Source organism: Conger conger, chromosome 5 (genome assembly GCF_963514075.1).
Source record: "Conger conger chromosome 5, fConCon1.1, whole genome shotgun sequence".
NCBI lineage: Eukaryota > Metazoa > Chordata > Actinopteri > Anguilliformes > Congridae > Conger > Conger conger.
Window position 1 is genome coordinate 21,451,624 of NC_083764.1, and position 15,032 is coordinate 21,466,655.

Sequence of the window (15,032 nt, forward strand, 5' to 3'; positions counted from 1 at the left end):
AAAAATACTTATTGTTGCTCAAATAAGCATTTAACCCACATGGTATTAAATATGAAACATCAAGGCCTATATTTTTTATATATTCTATATTCTGAAACACGAGGCTACTAGTAACGAATGATTTTGGACCGTTGGTTACAATATAACCAATTCGGTGACAAAGGAGACAGCATGCACACAGAGAAAATGAACTATTGTTCATTTGTCCAAGAAACGTTATAGGAAATGCATATCCATCAAAGCCAGACCTGCACACACAGTGTGACGTTGCACATTGTCGGCTGCGTGCCAATAAAATTAAGAGGCGGGGTCTACTTGAGGTCACGTGCATCAAACGTTGTCGCAGGTAAAGCAGGAACCTAAAGGAGATTGTGCCAGCACATCCAATTATATTTAAATGTTTTAGTTGCTGTTACATTGATGAATTGAATTAAGTGTGTTTGGGTACATTTCACAAAGTTTCGCTGTCAACCAAGTTTAGCTGACAGGCTATGATGTAGCTAGTTGTTAGACAGCAGCGTTGTAGTAGCCTACGTGGTCTAACGTTAATGCTAGCTATGGAAACAAATGCTAACAAACAAAACTGTGCATTTGGAGGAATCTAATTTTGTTACTAGGTAGCTATCGTCGTTCTTAGATTTCAAATGAGATTGTTTTCGATCCGGATGGAATAATCAGTAGCAATCATAAACTTGCGGTCATTTAAAACTAGCTCAATAAATTGGCTGGTTAGCCAGGCTGCTACTACCCAGTTCACATGGATGGTAGACTAACAGTTAGCTAGCTAAGTTAGACTGCTCGTTTGACCCAACTGTTTTTCCTTTTTTTAAAGCTAGTATATCTATCGCGCTAGCCACGTGAATTATGATGTTTTGTTAATGAATTGCCACAGGGATGAAGAAAGGGAGCTGGCGGGACAGGGATCGTGACCGCAAACGGTACAATCGCCGCCCAGAATGGCAGAGGGACCACTCCGGTGACAGAGCACAGGAACAAAGGTATGCCCCGCGCTACCGACACTAATCCTCAAAACTGCTGCCGCGCGTTGCATCGTATAACGTGCAAGGCACTACACATAACTGTTTAAGCCCCAGCTACACGCACATCATATACATACTTACAGATAGCTAGGCAATGTGCAATATGCTGTTTATACGAATAATAACAGTGTATGGAATTAATCAGCTTAATCTTACCTAAATTCGCAATTCATTACAGATAGTCAGACATAAGTGCATATATGAATCAGTACGAGTTAGTCCCTCGAACTTATTTTCAGATTCAACTACAGGACGTCTGTTAGGCCTACCCATAATTCCTGATGTGATATAACTATTTGATAATGTACATTTTACCACACGCTGTGATCGCTCTGAAGGTAAGCTCACTTTTTTGTTAGCTTGTCACCGCTAACACCGCTGTCTCTCGTTAGATATGAAGGTGGTGGTGCTGGCCCGTCGCACAGGACCCAGGTGCACACCGGTGACACCAGCAACTCATTACCTCGGACTCCAGCTGCTGCCCCAGGTCAGACGTAGCTCTAAGCATGCGCACATGGAGGGGCCACAACCTCTGCCTTTTTTTCTTCCGTATTTCCTTCGCTCAAGGTACTTTCTTTCCCTCAGTGATGCCAGGAAGGCAGCTCAGCTCAGCGAACCACAGATGATGTGTGCATACTTATTTTCTGGCAGTTTTTATTGAATGTATTTTTATCAAATCCAACTGTATGTATGTTACTGAGCTAGTTAGTTAACCTGCTGCCTTTAAGGCTTTACTGGGAGCAGGGAAGTACCTTGGGCTATTTCTAGTTGTACACCAGGGCCAACTGACATTTTTGGGGGTTTTTTTTGTTGTAATCCTTGCATTTTTTTCACAATTATGTTTATATGTTTAATTCATTACATTTGTCAGTGTACATGCAGATGTGTATGCCCCAAAATATGGCTGCAGGAAAACCAGATCAAGAGAACTGGTTCCCTCAGTTGGAGACCCTAATGTCTATCTCGGTTATATACTCATGCCTTGTGTGTTGCTCAAAGTGGTTTGAACTTCAGCTCTGTGTTATCAGCCAAAAAAATAGCTAGATGGTCAACTGTTTTGCCTCAACAAAAACATCCTGTTTGGACTGAAAAAAAGTTTAGTCTGAAGCTACATTGTAGCATAGGCCGATGAACCCAAACATTTTGACCCCCTGCCTAATATGCAGTTGGTTCTCCGCGTGCCGTCAGGTGCAGGGCATGTTATCCTGCTGAAAGAGGCCAGTGCCATTCATGGTTTGTCTCCTTGGACCACTGTCGGGAGGCACTCGCCACTGCTGTCCTGGAGCATCCCACAAGCCTTGCCGTTTTGGAGATGCTCGGACTCAGTCATCTGGCCATAATAATTTGGCCTTTGTCCAAGTCCCTCAGGTCTTCACACCTTCCCATTCCTCCCGCATCCAACACGTTGGCTACGAGAACCAACTGTTTACTTACCGCTAACATGCACTATCGTTATGAAATAATTAACATTATTCACTTCATCTGTCAGTGGTCATAATGATGTGGCTCATCGGTGTATGTTTGAGATGTTCTGCCTCAGTCTGCACAGAGGTTTAGGAGAGAATGTGTTGTGTTTGTAGAATTGCCAGGCTTCTACTTCGACCCGGAGAAGAACCGCTATTTTCGGCTATTGCCGGGACACAACAACTGCAACCCGCTCACCCGAGAGGGGTTGCAGAGGAAGGAGCAAGAGGGCCAGCGGGTCCGGCTGCTTGAGGAGGATGAACGGCCCAGAAAGGTGTGTCCAGAGCTGGAGTGCTCTTTACTCAAAATGGAGGCTTGGCCTGAGGCCTCCAGTGTTCCAATTCAAAACAAAACATTTTTTTCACAGCATTTTTGTCTTGGATGCTATAGCATTGAGTTCATTGTTATATACCAGGAACTCAATGCTGATTTATTGCTTGAAACTGCCTCTGACTCCTCAACTTAAGAACTTAGCAATTTTTGTGAGCCAGTACTGAGAGAAGATGCACAATAAATTAGGTTCATATTCGAGAGTTTGCTGAAGATGTTTTGTCTGGTCTCCTGTCTCCAGAAGTCCTTGAGAGCTGGTCTAAACTCAACCCTGCTCCTACAAAAGAGACACATGGGACTCCTGCCTGAGAGATCGTACTGCAGGTACAGTACAGTGACCCCTGTTCCCCTGTGGAAACCTGATCTTAGGTTCTCAAAGCCATTTCCCTGGAAGATGGGAGTGGCACATCCACATTATGTCCATTATATTCCTCACTTACAGCACATCCTTGCTGTAACAGTGTCTGTGTGTCCAATTGTTGTGACACTAAAATCTCTGGAAATGGCAGGGATAGGGATATCAGAAAGGAGGGACAGGGGAAATCAGGAGGGAGGACTAAGGTAGAGTTTGAAAAGGTGGGTTTTGAGTCTGCGTCGAAATAGGGGGAGGGATTCTGCTGTTCTGACAGTGGTAGGCAAGTCATTCCACCACTGAGGAACCAGAACGGAAAACAGGCGTGAACGTGCAGCTCGACCGCCAGGTGCACGTAGAGAGGGAACCGTAAGGCGACCAGAGCTGGCAGACCGGAGTGGTCTAGCTGGGGAGTAGGGAGTGATCAGGGATTGTATGTAAGGTGGGGCAGTCCCCTTAGCAGCCTGAAATGCCAACACTAGGGCCTTGAAAGGAGGGAGTTGCAGTAATCCAGGCGGGAAATGACGAGCGCCTGGACTAGGAGCTGGGTGGCTTTCTCAGTCAGGAGATGACGGATACGGCGTATATTATACAGAAAGAACCTGCAGGTTCTGGCAGTGGAGGATACTTGTGGAGCCAGGGTGAGGCAGTTATCAAGAGTCACCCCAAGATGACTGAATGAAGAGTTGGGTGTCATCAGCGTAGGAATGATAAGAAAAGCCGTGGGAAGAGATAACAGAACCAAGAGACATGGTGTATAATCATTTCACAGTCATTTTCATATTGTTGAATGAGGTGTGCCTTGTTAGGGTTGGGGTGAAATACTAAAGGATTGCAGATCTTCGGGAATGGTTCAGTTGGGCAGTCCTGGTGTAGGGAAACCGTTAGGTGAACAGACCTAAAAAAAATCACTGGAATGGTAGTTGCAATATGAAAATGGCGCTTGGAGACTGCTGTAAAAATGAAGCTTTATAAATGCTGGATGTCTGGACGGGTCTTTCAGGCTGATCCATGAACTGAAGGTGAGCAGCATGAGGCGACACAAACTGGAGGTGCAGAGCTCCGACTCGAGCAGCCCCAACACCGACAACTTCCGCCTCATCGTGGTGAGTCTCACAGGCCAACTATGTCAATATGATATCCACTCAGTGAGCACTTTATTAAGTAGTCCTGTACACCAGCTTGTTAATGCAAATATTGAATCAGTCAAACATGTGGCAGCAACTAAGGGCATACAAGAATGCAGACATGGTCAAGAGGTTCAGCTGTTTTTCAGACTGCATGTCAGAATTGGAAAGAAATGTGATTTACTTGTGAGAAGTGAGTTCCCCAGCCTGTACATTGGATCTTATTGGCTGTTTAGTGTTAAACTGAGGATTGTTTCTCTGGTTTTCCCTGTTCTGTCCCCAGGCGGACTCTGCTTGCGAGCGGGTGTTCACAGTGAACGACGTGGAGCACGGTGGCTGCAAGTACGGCATCATGAACTTCCGTGGGTGCAGCAAAGGCTCGCTATCCGTGGAGATGTGCGATAACCTGTACTTCACCAACCGCAAGGTGAGGGCACTCTCTGTTCACCTGCTGTAAGGTGAGAGGAACCCCTGATTCGCCACAGTGACTGACCTGGCTGTTCTATCCTTTTGCAGGTGAACTCCATCTGCTGGGCCTCGGTGACGCACTCTGACTCCCACGTTCTGTATCCTTTACCCACCCCGACCAGGTGCCATTTTAAGGGAGAATTTTAATATTTGCCAGTGAAACACCTTGCTGTAATGTACTAGACAGGGCCTCGAATGTGTTGAATGAGTGTTTGAGAGAAGGTGCGTTTCCTTGACGGGCTGAATAAGATTGTGTCTAGTGGGCATCGCCGAGACGCCCGGCTGTGTCAGCTTGCTACCTGCATCCCTATTCAGCAACTCAAACCCAGGTGAGCACCACACACACACACACACACACACACACACACACACACACACACACACACACACACACACACACAGCCTCCTAACGTACCCATACACTCACACACATTTCATTCCACCCCCACACCAGTCTGAAAGCTTTGTGCAATGTATTATTATTCTGAAAGAGTTTCAATTACATTGGGTGTTAGATTAAATCTGAATATCTAATAAGACCTTTGGGAATCAAAAATCACTGTAGCGCTTTCTAGAGTAGTTTTAGAAACTGTATGACATTCCACCCCCCCCCCCCCCCCCCCTGTGCGCAGACCAGCCGGGGATGCTGTGCAGCTTTAAGATTTCCACTGCCTGGTCCTGTGCCTGGTGCCTGAACCCACAGGCCGATAAGAACTTCAGCACGGGTGAGTACTCGCCCTCCTCTCCCGTCGCCGGGGCGACGGCGGCTCTGACACGCGTGTCTCTCCGCTGCAGGGCTGTCACGGCGCGTGATTGTGACGGACGCGGTGACGGGGCGGAGACAGACGTACGGGATCAGCAGCGACGTGCTGGCACAGCAGTTCGCACTGCAGGTGAGCGGCCGTTCCCTGCGTCGTGGTGTTTTTGTGTTAAAGTTAGTCATTTAGCTGACACTTTCGTCCAAAGCGACTAACAGTTCATTACACTAAGCAGGGGATAATTCCCCCCCCCGGAGCAATGTGGGGTTAAGGGCCTTGCTCAAGGGCCCAACAGCTGTGTGGATCTTATCCTGGCTACACCGGGACTTGAACCACCAACCTTCCAGGTCCCAGTTGTGTATCTTAGCTGCTAGACAACATGCTGAGAAACCCTGCCCCCATGTGGCAAAACCTGTACGATTGTATGTCTAAGTGTGGGGAACTTTTATGACATAATAATTACCTATAATAATGAATGATTATATTCCTTATACCTTTTTGTCAAGAACTTAATTCTTGCTTTCATACGTTATTATTTTTTTTGTTTAACCATTTGAGTCATCGCGGTGAGTTTACAAATTGAGAACATTGAGTCGAATATTACAGCCTATGTACAAAGGTGAATTAGGACTGTGTGACAGTACAGGTGAGGTGTGTGAAGGTAGGTGAGGTGTGTGAAGGTAGGTAGGTAAGGTGTATGAAGGTATGCGTGTGCCTCCAGGCACCGGTGCTGTACAATGGCTGCCGCTCGGGGGAGATCTTCAGCATCGACTTGCGGCAGAGGGCTCGGCGCGGCTCGGGCTGGAAGGGCTGCCGGTTCTACCAGGACTCGGCCATCACCTCCGTCCGCATCCTGGAGGACGAGAACTACCTCCTCGCTGCCGACATGCTGGGAAAGGTGAGCAGGGGAGCGGGCCCCACGGGCGACGGCGGTGACCCTAACCTGTGGCTCTGCCGTGATGTGTAATGTGTAATCTGTAATGTGTGTAGATTAAGCTGTGGGACCTGAGGGTGACCAGGGCAGTGCAGCACTACGAGGGTCACCACAACGAGCACGCCTACCTGCCGCTGCACGTCAACCAACCGGAGGGGCTGCTGCTGGCCGGTGAGTGCTGCGAGATGTGTGTGTTTTGTGCCAGTAATGTGCTTGTGCATATGTGACAGACTCCATATATGAGCATGTGTGCCCTCTCCGCAGTGGGTCAGGACTGCTACACCCGGATGTGGAGTTTGGGTGACGGGCGTCTGCTGCGCACCATCCCCTCACCCCACCCGGCAGGGAAAGACTCAGTGCCCAGCGTGGTGTTCTCCTCCCAGCTTGGCGGCTGCAGGGGGCTGCCAGGTCTGCTCATGGCCGTCCGCCACGACCTCTACTACTTCCCCTACAACTGTGACTACCAGGACGGGGCCGGGGCCTCCGCTGGGCTCTAAGGCGGGGCTGACGGCTTCCTGCTTCGCTCGCTGAGATGGGAGCTATCCGGCCTGTTCACACAGTGCAGGCAAACGGCTGCCAATGTTTCACAGGAAAACCAAGGGAGACAGTCATGCGGTGCAAGATGGGGGAGGAGCAGTTTTGCAGGGAAAGAGGTGTGGGGTTATGCAGAGATTAGTGAAGGAGAGTGACCTGAGAAAAGATGGAGAAAGGCAGAGCCACCAAGAGATTAGAAATCCACTGGAGGCTTTACCCAGAATTCCATCCATGTGCTTGAGCCCTCTTCGCTGCATTTGCACTGACCACAATGAACTTTTAACAAAGACCATTTTTAATAACCACCTCAGAAAGTGCAATTTTGAACTAAATGATGGGTTTGTTTTATGTGGGGGAGGGGGGGAAAGGTTAACCATTTGCAGATTTTTTTTAACAATACAGATTTAAAAAATGGAAAAGAATGTTAAGCAATGGTTTGTAAAAATGCATTTTATCAATGAAAGTGTGTATGTGCATCTTTTTGAAAGGATGTAAAAAGGATAATAAACACTTTTGCAAAGTTTTTCATTTGCAATGCACTTTTTCATCTTTATGCTGCTGTGGCCATGTACCGAATTTCCTCAAATTGAACCCACATCCCCACGCACAGCCTCATTGCTGTAACGTTGCCATGTCAAGTGCCATTCAATTAGAAATCGATGTTGACCCCTTGTTTTCCCTTAAACAAGTTACTGCTTTTGCTCTCTATGGACTATTTAATTTTTTAATTCCTAGTTGCATAATGCTGTGCCCTGTTTGTCATGCACCTTAATATTTTCTTTATTTGGTAATAGAAAGCTGGTTAAGCTGCTCCTCTGGCCATTATTTGGGGTTGTTTTTATAGTATTGGGTGCAGGGTAGGGTGGGTGGAGGTCTTTCCTTTTGTTCATCCAACCATACTGTGAGCTACGGTCAATAACCCATCCTGGCAGAGCCCCCTTTGCTGACAGTCTTCTGTCAAGCTACATTAAGCTACATTAATTTATTTGTCAACAATATAATGCCATAAAAAGTAATGTGGTCTGGAAAATGTAACGGATTAACTGTTAAAATGTATAGTGATGTGGATCTATAGCGAACTTCTTTATGCTGTATGTTAGCATATGAGAATTAATGGGATCAATTCTTGGTTTGCCAACCAGCTTGTGAAACTAAATTCTAACCAAATGTAGGCCTATAGATTATTGTGTTTTACTTGCTGTTGTAACAACAAATTATATATTCGCCCTTGGATATTGACAACTGCCGTAAGGTTAAAAGTAATTGGCTATAATAGTCCATAAAAAAAATATATGTGACACATTTTAGAGTTGTTTTTAATTCTACTATGACCTCGATACATCAATTAATCATTGTACATACATGCATGCGATTTTAACAAGTAAAAACTATTTCATTCAAAATTCTCCGTCCCAAATTTAGGCACGTCAAATTATCTGACCTGATTTGCCAGAGGTCAAAGGTAATAGGTCTGGAACATCCCCGGAGATGTCTGCTTTGGCTGATTTGCCTGCTTTGCCTGGCTGTAGCATATTTATGGAAATGGAAGAGACGCTTTGTATTAACGATTTTATACTAGGAAATTCATCCATCTAAACACATATGCGCATAAATTAGTTCACTAGTTTCACCTGAATACTATCACTCAATTGTGAATTGTATCTGTCTCGTTTGATACAGATCGTTAAATCACATTGATTTATGCCATATAAACAACCCATTCAAAATGTTTTTTATTTTATGTTTAAAAATTATTTATTTAGTGGAGCAGCGGTTTCGCTTCACGGTTTCACTACATGTCCCAGCATGCATTGCGACGTTTTGAAGTTGTCGCACTCGACCGGATTCGGGAGTCACACAAATGCTATAAGGACTACTTTATGATAGCGCTAAGTTCTTTGTTAAAATGTATCAGTTCCCGTACACTTTGACGATTTATAGTGAAATACTGGTTGGCTCAACTGTCGAGGGTTGTGTTTGGCGTAGCCTACTGCTTAATTAGCATAATAATAACGTTACAGTTTTGCCTTCGAGTAGCCTATTTAGCTACCTAACGTTATATTTGTCAAGCTGACCAGTAACTTACAGTTAGGTAGCTAGCTAACAAACTACCCTCTGGTGAGAGGGTTCAAAAGACATTCAGAATGGAAGACGAGGAGCAATTTACAGATATCAATGGTAAAGTGATTTTCTTAGCATGTCAGAATCACTCCAGTTTCTGCAGAGAGTTCACCGTCAGTGCGCCCAAGGTGTCCCTTCGTCATATAATGGTGTACACTTGCTCGGTCTGGATGGTTGCCTACGTTCTATTTTTTTTCACAGAGGTAAGATTCATAGGACGACCATGCGCCGTAACTGCAGCACTGTGATGCATGTTATGTTTCACTTTTAATATCCCAATGTTAAATGAAGACCGGCTTCTATGTATCCCAGAATACCGCTGTCCTGTCGGGTGCCATATTCGTCACGTTGCTGGGAATGCTACTGCACATCCACTTCGTCAAAATCGACCACGAGACGCTGCTAATTATTGGGTCTTTGGGGGTCCAGGTGTCATCATCTTACGCCTCGGGGAGAGAAAGCACCACCTTCATTGAAATGAGCAAGATCAAAGACATTGTTATTAATGAGTCCATTTATATGGTGAGGAGTCAGAAGCATAGGACCTACTTTCTGTTTTCGAATGTCAATTGAACAAATAACAGTGCAAGTACATGGACATGTTTTGCCCGTCAACACCTTTCTTTGTTGTAATATTTTACCCCTCTTGTGATTTCAGCAACGAGTGATTTACTACCTATGCATTTTACTGAAAGAACCCACAGATCCAGACACGCTGTCCAGTGTGGTCCCTCTTTTTCAGGTAAAACCTGGGGGATATTGTACAACAGGCCTGCTATTGGGAGCAGAATTAGAGTTTAATAGATTACTGCTTGAAGTTTTTACTGATACCTGAGTGACTGTCTTTGTTACGATTTGAAACCTATTGTGATCCCATTACAATAAGGTTAATGAACTGGCATTAACTAATGTTGTTGACATTAATTAATGATGGACAAATACATGAATTAATCCTGAAATTATTGCATTTGTTAACAGCTAACTTATTTGTTACATGATATTTATATATTAGCAAACCGTATACCCACTTATAAATAGTTAACCATTGCCTGAACTGACTTTTTCATTCAAATATAAATTGGTCATTACTAATGTTGTTATTAGTGTTAATATGAATTACTGATACACAGATTCTCAGTAGTAGTTAACTACAGTAGTTCATGCCAATTCATGGAGCCTTATTATAAAGTGTTACCCCTATTGTTGCCGTCTATGGTATTTACTTGTTCAAACTTGTTTTTTTACTTTCTAGTTTGAAAACGTGGACTTTAATTCAGGGTTGTTTTGCCTCGTAGTATAAGATCTCTAATTAGTATATGCGTAGCAATGTCCAATTTGCTATAGGCGTGTCTGCTGATCTGCATGTTGTTGTGTTATTTGTCAATAAAATATTGGTTATGTGTTTCAGAGTTCGAAGCCAAGGTTGAATTGCTTGGTCAAAGTATACAAGAGTTGTCAGGAAATTCTTGCCCAAAGCTAACACACTAGAGGTAAGTCAAGCCACCCCTGTGCTCCAGTGTCAGTGGGGATAGATAACATTGTGAGTGCCCATAAGGTGTTCATCTAGTAAAATAAAATCACAAAAAAGGTAGTTACATTTCACTAAGGTGGGGACTGAACAAAATCCTCACTAGGTGTATACAGTAGGTCCCCTATCTCCTAAATTGGGAGGTAGGAAGGTGTGGAATGTTCATATTCATAATGTTTTTTTCTTCTGTCTGGTGCATATCATATGAGGGAAGACACCATGATTTTATTTAGCAGACTGATTTTGTAACCCTCAGTTGACTTTGAATGTGTGTCTATTGCTGCCACTCGTTTCATAAAAAAATAAATGGCATGTGTTCCACGTGTTTCTTTCAGGTTTCTCCGTTCACCGATAAACTCAGAGCAATGAGATGTGGAAATGTACCACCACAGTATGGAAGGAAGAATATCACAAGGATTGTAACTTAAGCCATGTAGCAAAACTCCTCTTAAGGTTAGACTCAGGAGGAAAGTGACAACGTAATTTTTTTTTGTAAGCCGTGGAAACAAGAAATAAATAGACCACTTGTATTCATTAATGACATGATAAATGATGTAGCTAAAAGTGTTAATTTTCTAAATGAAATTTTGACATGTTTTATCCATGTGAGAAATAAATTAGATAGTGACTTCATTAATTGAAGTGAGATGTAGTTTGTAAGTGTTAAGTTTCCACATTTACATTCAATGCTATGCTATTGTTTTACTGAAATTATTTTTGGCAGCCATCCTTATTTATGGAACTCAGTGGCTGAGTATGTCTGGTGTTCCTTGCCAAGTTTGAAAAGATTTACATTTTTTGTTCCATTTGTATGTAATTTTGTCATTATTTTCAGTTTTCATTATTTTGTCTTTTTCAAATTTATAAAAACTGAAACATTTATAGTTTTGCCTAATCTTTGTTATTTTACACCAGCTTCAGTATTCCCTGAAGTGGGATACTCTTTCACCAACAGAGGGCAGTACATGTCAGTGTTAATCAGTTTAGGTGCAAGGCTGTCTAAAACACTTATGTTCCCAAACAATAACATTTAAATACACTACAACTTGTCAAACAAAAAGAAGCTGTTTTACTCGGAAAACCAGTTTAGACTAACAGAAAGAAAAACATGATGCCCTAACAAGGTTTCAGTCCAAATGATAGGGCCTCAAAATCAGTCCCTTTGTGCAACTAAGACCGCTTATGTAAAATAAAAAATCTTGAATATACATTGAATACTGAATATTATTTAATTGTGTATATTATGCGAATGTATTTTAGACACACACACACACACACACACACACACACACTACCCTCTTAAATGAAATTACCTGCGCAAACACAGTCCTCTCTTCCCACACTGTCTTTTTCCCAGAAGAGCCATTTAAAAATTTTGCAAAACAAATCTGCATCTTGTTTGATGTTTTTGGAACCCAAGCAGTTGTGGGATTGTTTCTAAAGAGTTAACTATGCAAAGCAGAGGCTGTTAACTGTCTGCTGTGAGCAGAAGGAGGAACTTAAATACATACACATCTGAGCATGTCTGTGCCTACTCTAGTTTTCATTGTGTTCTGTGGCAAAAAAAAAACCCAATAATGTATAACCATTTCTCTCACCTGAATCAGACTTTGAAAATTAACTCTGCAAATTAAATCTGTTCTCATCTTTTGGGCCATACGGAAAGTAAAATAGAATAGACTGGATTCCACAACTCCATTACCCTTAGTAGTTGTCCTAGCAACACTAAATTGGAAGTGGTTTAGCTTCAGTGCCACTCATTTAACCCATTTTAATCCAGACAGTAAGGCAATTGCATAACCTCCACTTACTATAGCTGTTTGGGCCATAACTTTTATTGGTATTTATTTAATTCATTATATCTGTGTGGTCAGATGTGCTCAGTGTCAGTTGAAGTGTTGCTTGTCTCATATCCGTGTCTCAAAAGTTTAGTGAACACGTTTCAGAACCCAATGTAAAAGCTGCTCTGCTGGTTAACCAGGAATAAGATTTGTGCTGTAAATCGAAGGGCAATCATAAGGCATTGTTAAAGAAACCAGTGGAGATTACAGCATCACCCCTAAACATTGCTCTTTAAAGCTGTCAGTCGTAATGCTCTAGTCCTGTGCAATAACAGCAGCACTATGACACACTCATCAACTTAGTTAATTGCATGCTCAGCATTCACACTTCACTTGAGTATTAAGTAAAGCCAAGTAAACAATGGACAACTCTTGAAAATCTACTGGTTTCCCATGAGTGAAGGTGACACATGCGACTACTAAAACGCTGCAGAGGTTTCATAACCAACAGATTTCAACTGTTGTCCTAGTCGGTAAACATGCTTTGCTTGGTGATTGTAAAGCGATGTTACATTACATTACATTAATGGCATTTGGCAGACGCTCTTATCCAGAGCGATGTACAGTTGATTAGACTAAGCAGGAGATAATCCTCCCCTGGAGCAATGCAGGGTGAAGGGCCTTGCTCAAGGGCCCAACGGCTTTGCGGATCTTATTGTGGCTATACTGGGGGTCCCAGTCATTTACCTTAACCACTACGCTACAGACCGCCCGATGTAATTATCTATTTAGTCCACACTAAGGTACCCATTGTTATTGCAATGCTGTGAATTATTCAACATGGCATTATCTGATAAATTCTGAACAAACGTACACCAAATTGCTTTTTAATGTTTTTTGGTCTTTCAGTGGTCCACCTTTTCCTTGGGCATAGTTTCGCTTGGAGGTGGACTGACAGAGTGAAAAAGTGGTGTGCCTCAGGGAACCAGGCGAGTGGGCTACACCCCTCAGTCTGGGAGTCTCCCCGGCCCCCTGCTGGGAGCAGGCAGGGGGATGGGTATTTATACTCCTCCGTCCTAGCCTGTTGTTATCATTCGGAGGCAATGAGCATCACGCTGGAGAAGGAGCGAGGAGAGCAAGAGAGTCTCCCCTCTGGAAGTGAAACGGTTTCAGGTAGCAGAGCTAACACAGTAATGGTTTGACAGAGGACAACGTGACAGCGCTGTGTAGCCAGATGAAGGCTAACTCGGCTGCAGCAGACATTGCTATAGAGACATGCCATCGATATCATCTGGGTTCCTTTATCAAAGCGCAATTCCTTGCTTGCACTGTCGACCACATGTAATTGTGAGTTTGACAAGAGGGCAACGTGGCAGCGTTGTGTAGCCAGATGAAGGCTAACTCAGCTGCAGCAGACATTGCCGTAGAGACGTGCCATCGGTATCTTCTGGGTTCCTTTATCAAAGTGCAATTCCTCACTTCCACAGTGTCTGTCACATAATGATGATGTCACATGATTCCGCTGTTCCCATCCGCCATGTTCTCAGGTTTTGAAATCCCTGGCTTATTGATGGGGAAGATGGGGTGTAGTTGGTCCCACTCTTGTTTTTCTATAAATCCCTGTCATTGGTCTGGCCCCGGGGCATTTGACTGGCCCGTTTGCTTCCGCCCGCCTCTTTTTACGCTCTGTTGATGGTAACAGCAACGGCAGTCCCTCTTTGTTTACTGTGGCCAAATTGGCTCCACAGGTTTTTGAGACGGGGGCGGGTGGCAGGACTATGGAGCAATGCATCACCAGTCTGGTCCCTTCAATACCCCCCCCCCACCTTTCCCAAAAAGGATCCAGTTTCAGTTTATTCAAATGCCCTTTGAGTTCTATAATGCACCTGTGCTTTGGAAGGGTGTGTAGACTCCAGGCGCCTACGTAATTGCCAGACGCTCATGCAAATACAGAAGTGTTGACATTTATGTATGGCAGACGGTGTTATTTCCAAAATTGATTGTATGCAAAATCAGGAACTTATTAATGGATTGTTAAATGAAGGAAGACTAAACGCACTAGGTTGATTACAGGGCCAGATAGTAGGCTTCAGGGGAATGTTATGGGCTGAAAGTCAGCTTTCAAGCTTTTGGCTTGAATTTAGCCTGAATTCTTATGGACAGATTTGATCTTCGATTTTAATTAAATCTAGATATACCTTGTGCCTGCTTGAAAAGAGCTCAGCAGTCACTATTTGCTTTCTCTGAGTCTAAAATGGTTCCATGTACATATTTACAGAGCATGCGTTTGACTAGCACCTGATAGACAACAGCGGAATCTATTGCTTTCCTACATACAACGCATTCTACAAACATGTATAGGGCCCATGTCACTGAAATGTGTATAGTAATGTAAATATTCATGATACAGTAATGTATATTAGAGCACACACAATTAAAATTTGAATGGTGATGTGACAGATTAGTAATATCTTGCTCTCTGTGCCAGAATGCCTTTGGTGCCTTGAAGCACGTTGTGTTGCTGTGGTGCCTTGAAGCACATTGTGTTGCTGTGGTGCCTTGAAGCACCGAGAAGCGTTTGCCGTCTTTCTTGCG

General features: G+C 43.7%; 2 protein-coding genes across 2 annotated transcripts; both read left to right on the plus strand.

The window, feature by feature from the left end:
* Window positions 1-646: 646 nt before the first annotated feature.
* Window positions 647-7,530, plus strand: wdr21 (WD repeat domain 21). The gene is made up of 13 exons (XM_061243892.1): window positions 647-998; window positions 1,433-1,527; window positions 2,621-2,778; window positions 3,076-3,158; window positions 4,190-4,292; window positions 4,597-4,740; window positions 4,830-4,879; window positions 5,031-5,110; window positions 5,414-5,506; window positions 5,577-5,674; window positions 6,261-6,437; window positions 6,530-6,644; window positions 6,738-7,530. The coding sequence occupies exons 1-13, from the start codon at window positions 895-897 to the stop codon at window positions 6,968-6,970; spliced, it is 1,533 nt and encodes a 510-aa protein (XP_061099876.1). The 5' UTR covers window positions 647-894; the 3' UTR covers window positions 6,971-7,530.
* A 1,281-nt stretch (window positions 7,531-8,811) lies between these two features.
* On the plus strand, window positions 8,812-11,830 carry pigh (phosphatidylinositol glycan anchor biosynthesis, class H). The gene is made up of 5 exons (XM_061243359.1): window positions 8,812-9,331; window positions 9,441-9,650; window positions 9,787-9,870; window positions 10,537-10,618; window positions 10,992-11,830. Exons 1-4 carry the CDS (start codon window positions 9,152-9,154, stop codon window positions 10,606-10,608), a joined length of 546 nt encoding a protein of 181 aa, XP_061099343.1. The 5' UTR covers window positions 8,812-9,151; the 3' UTR covers window positions 10,609-10,618; window positions 10,992-11,830.
* Window positions 11,831-15,032: the final 3,202 nt, after the last annotated feature.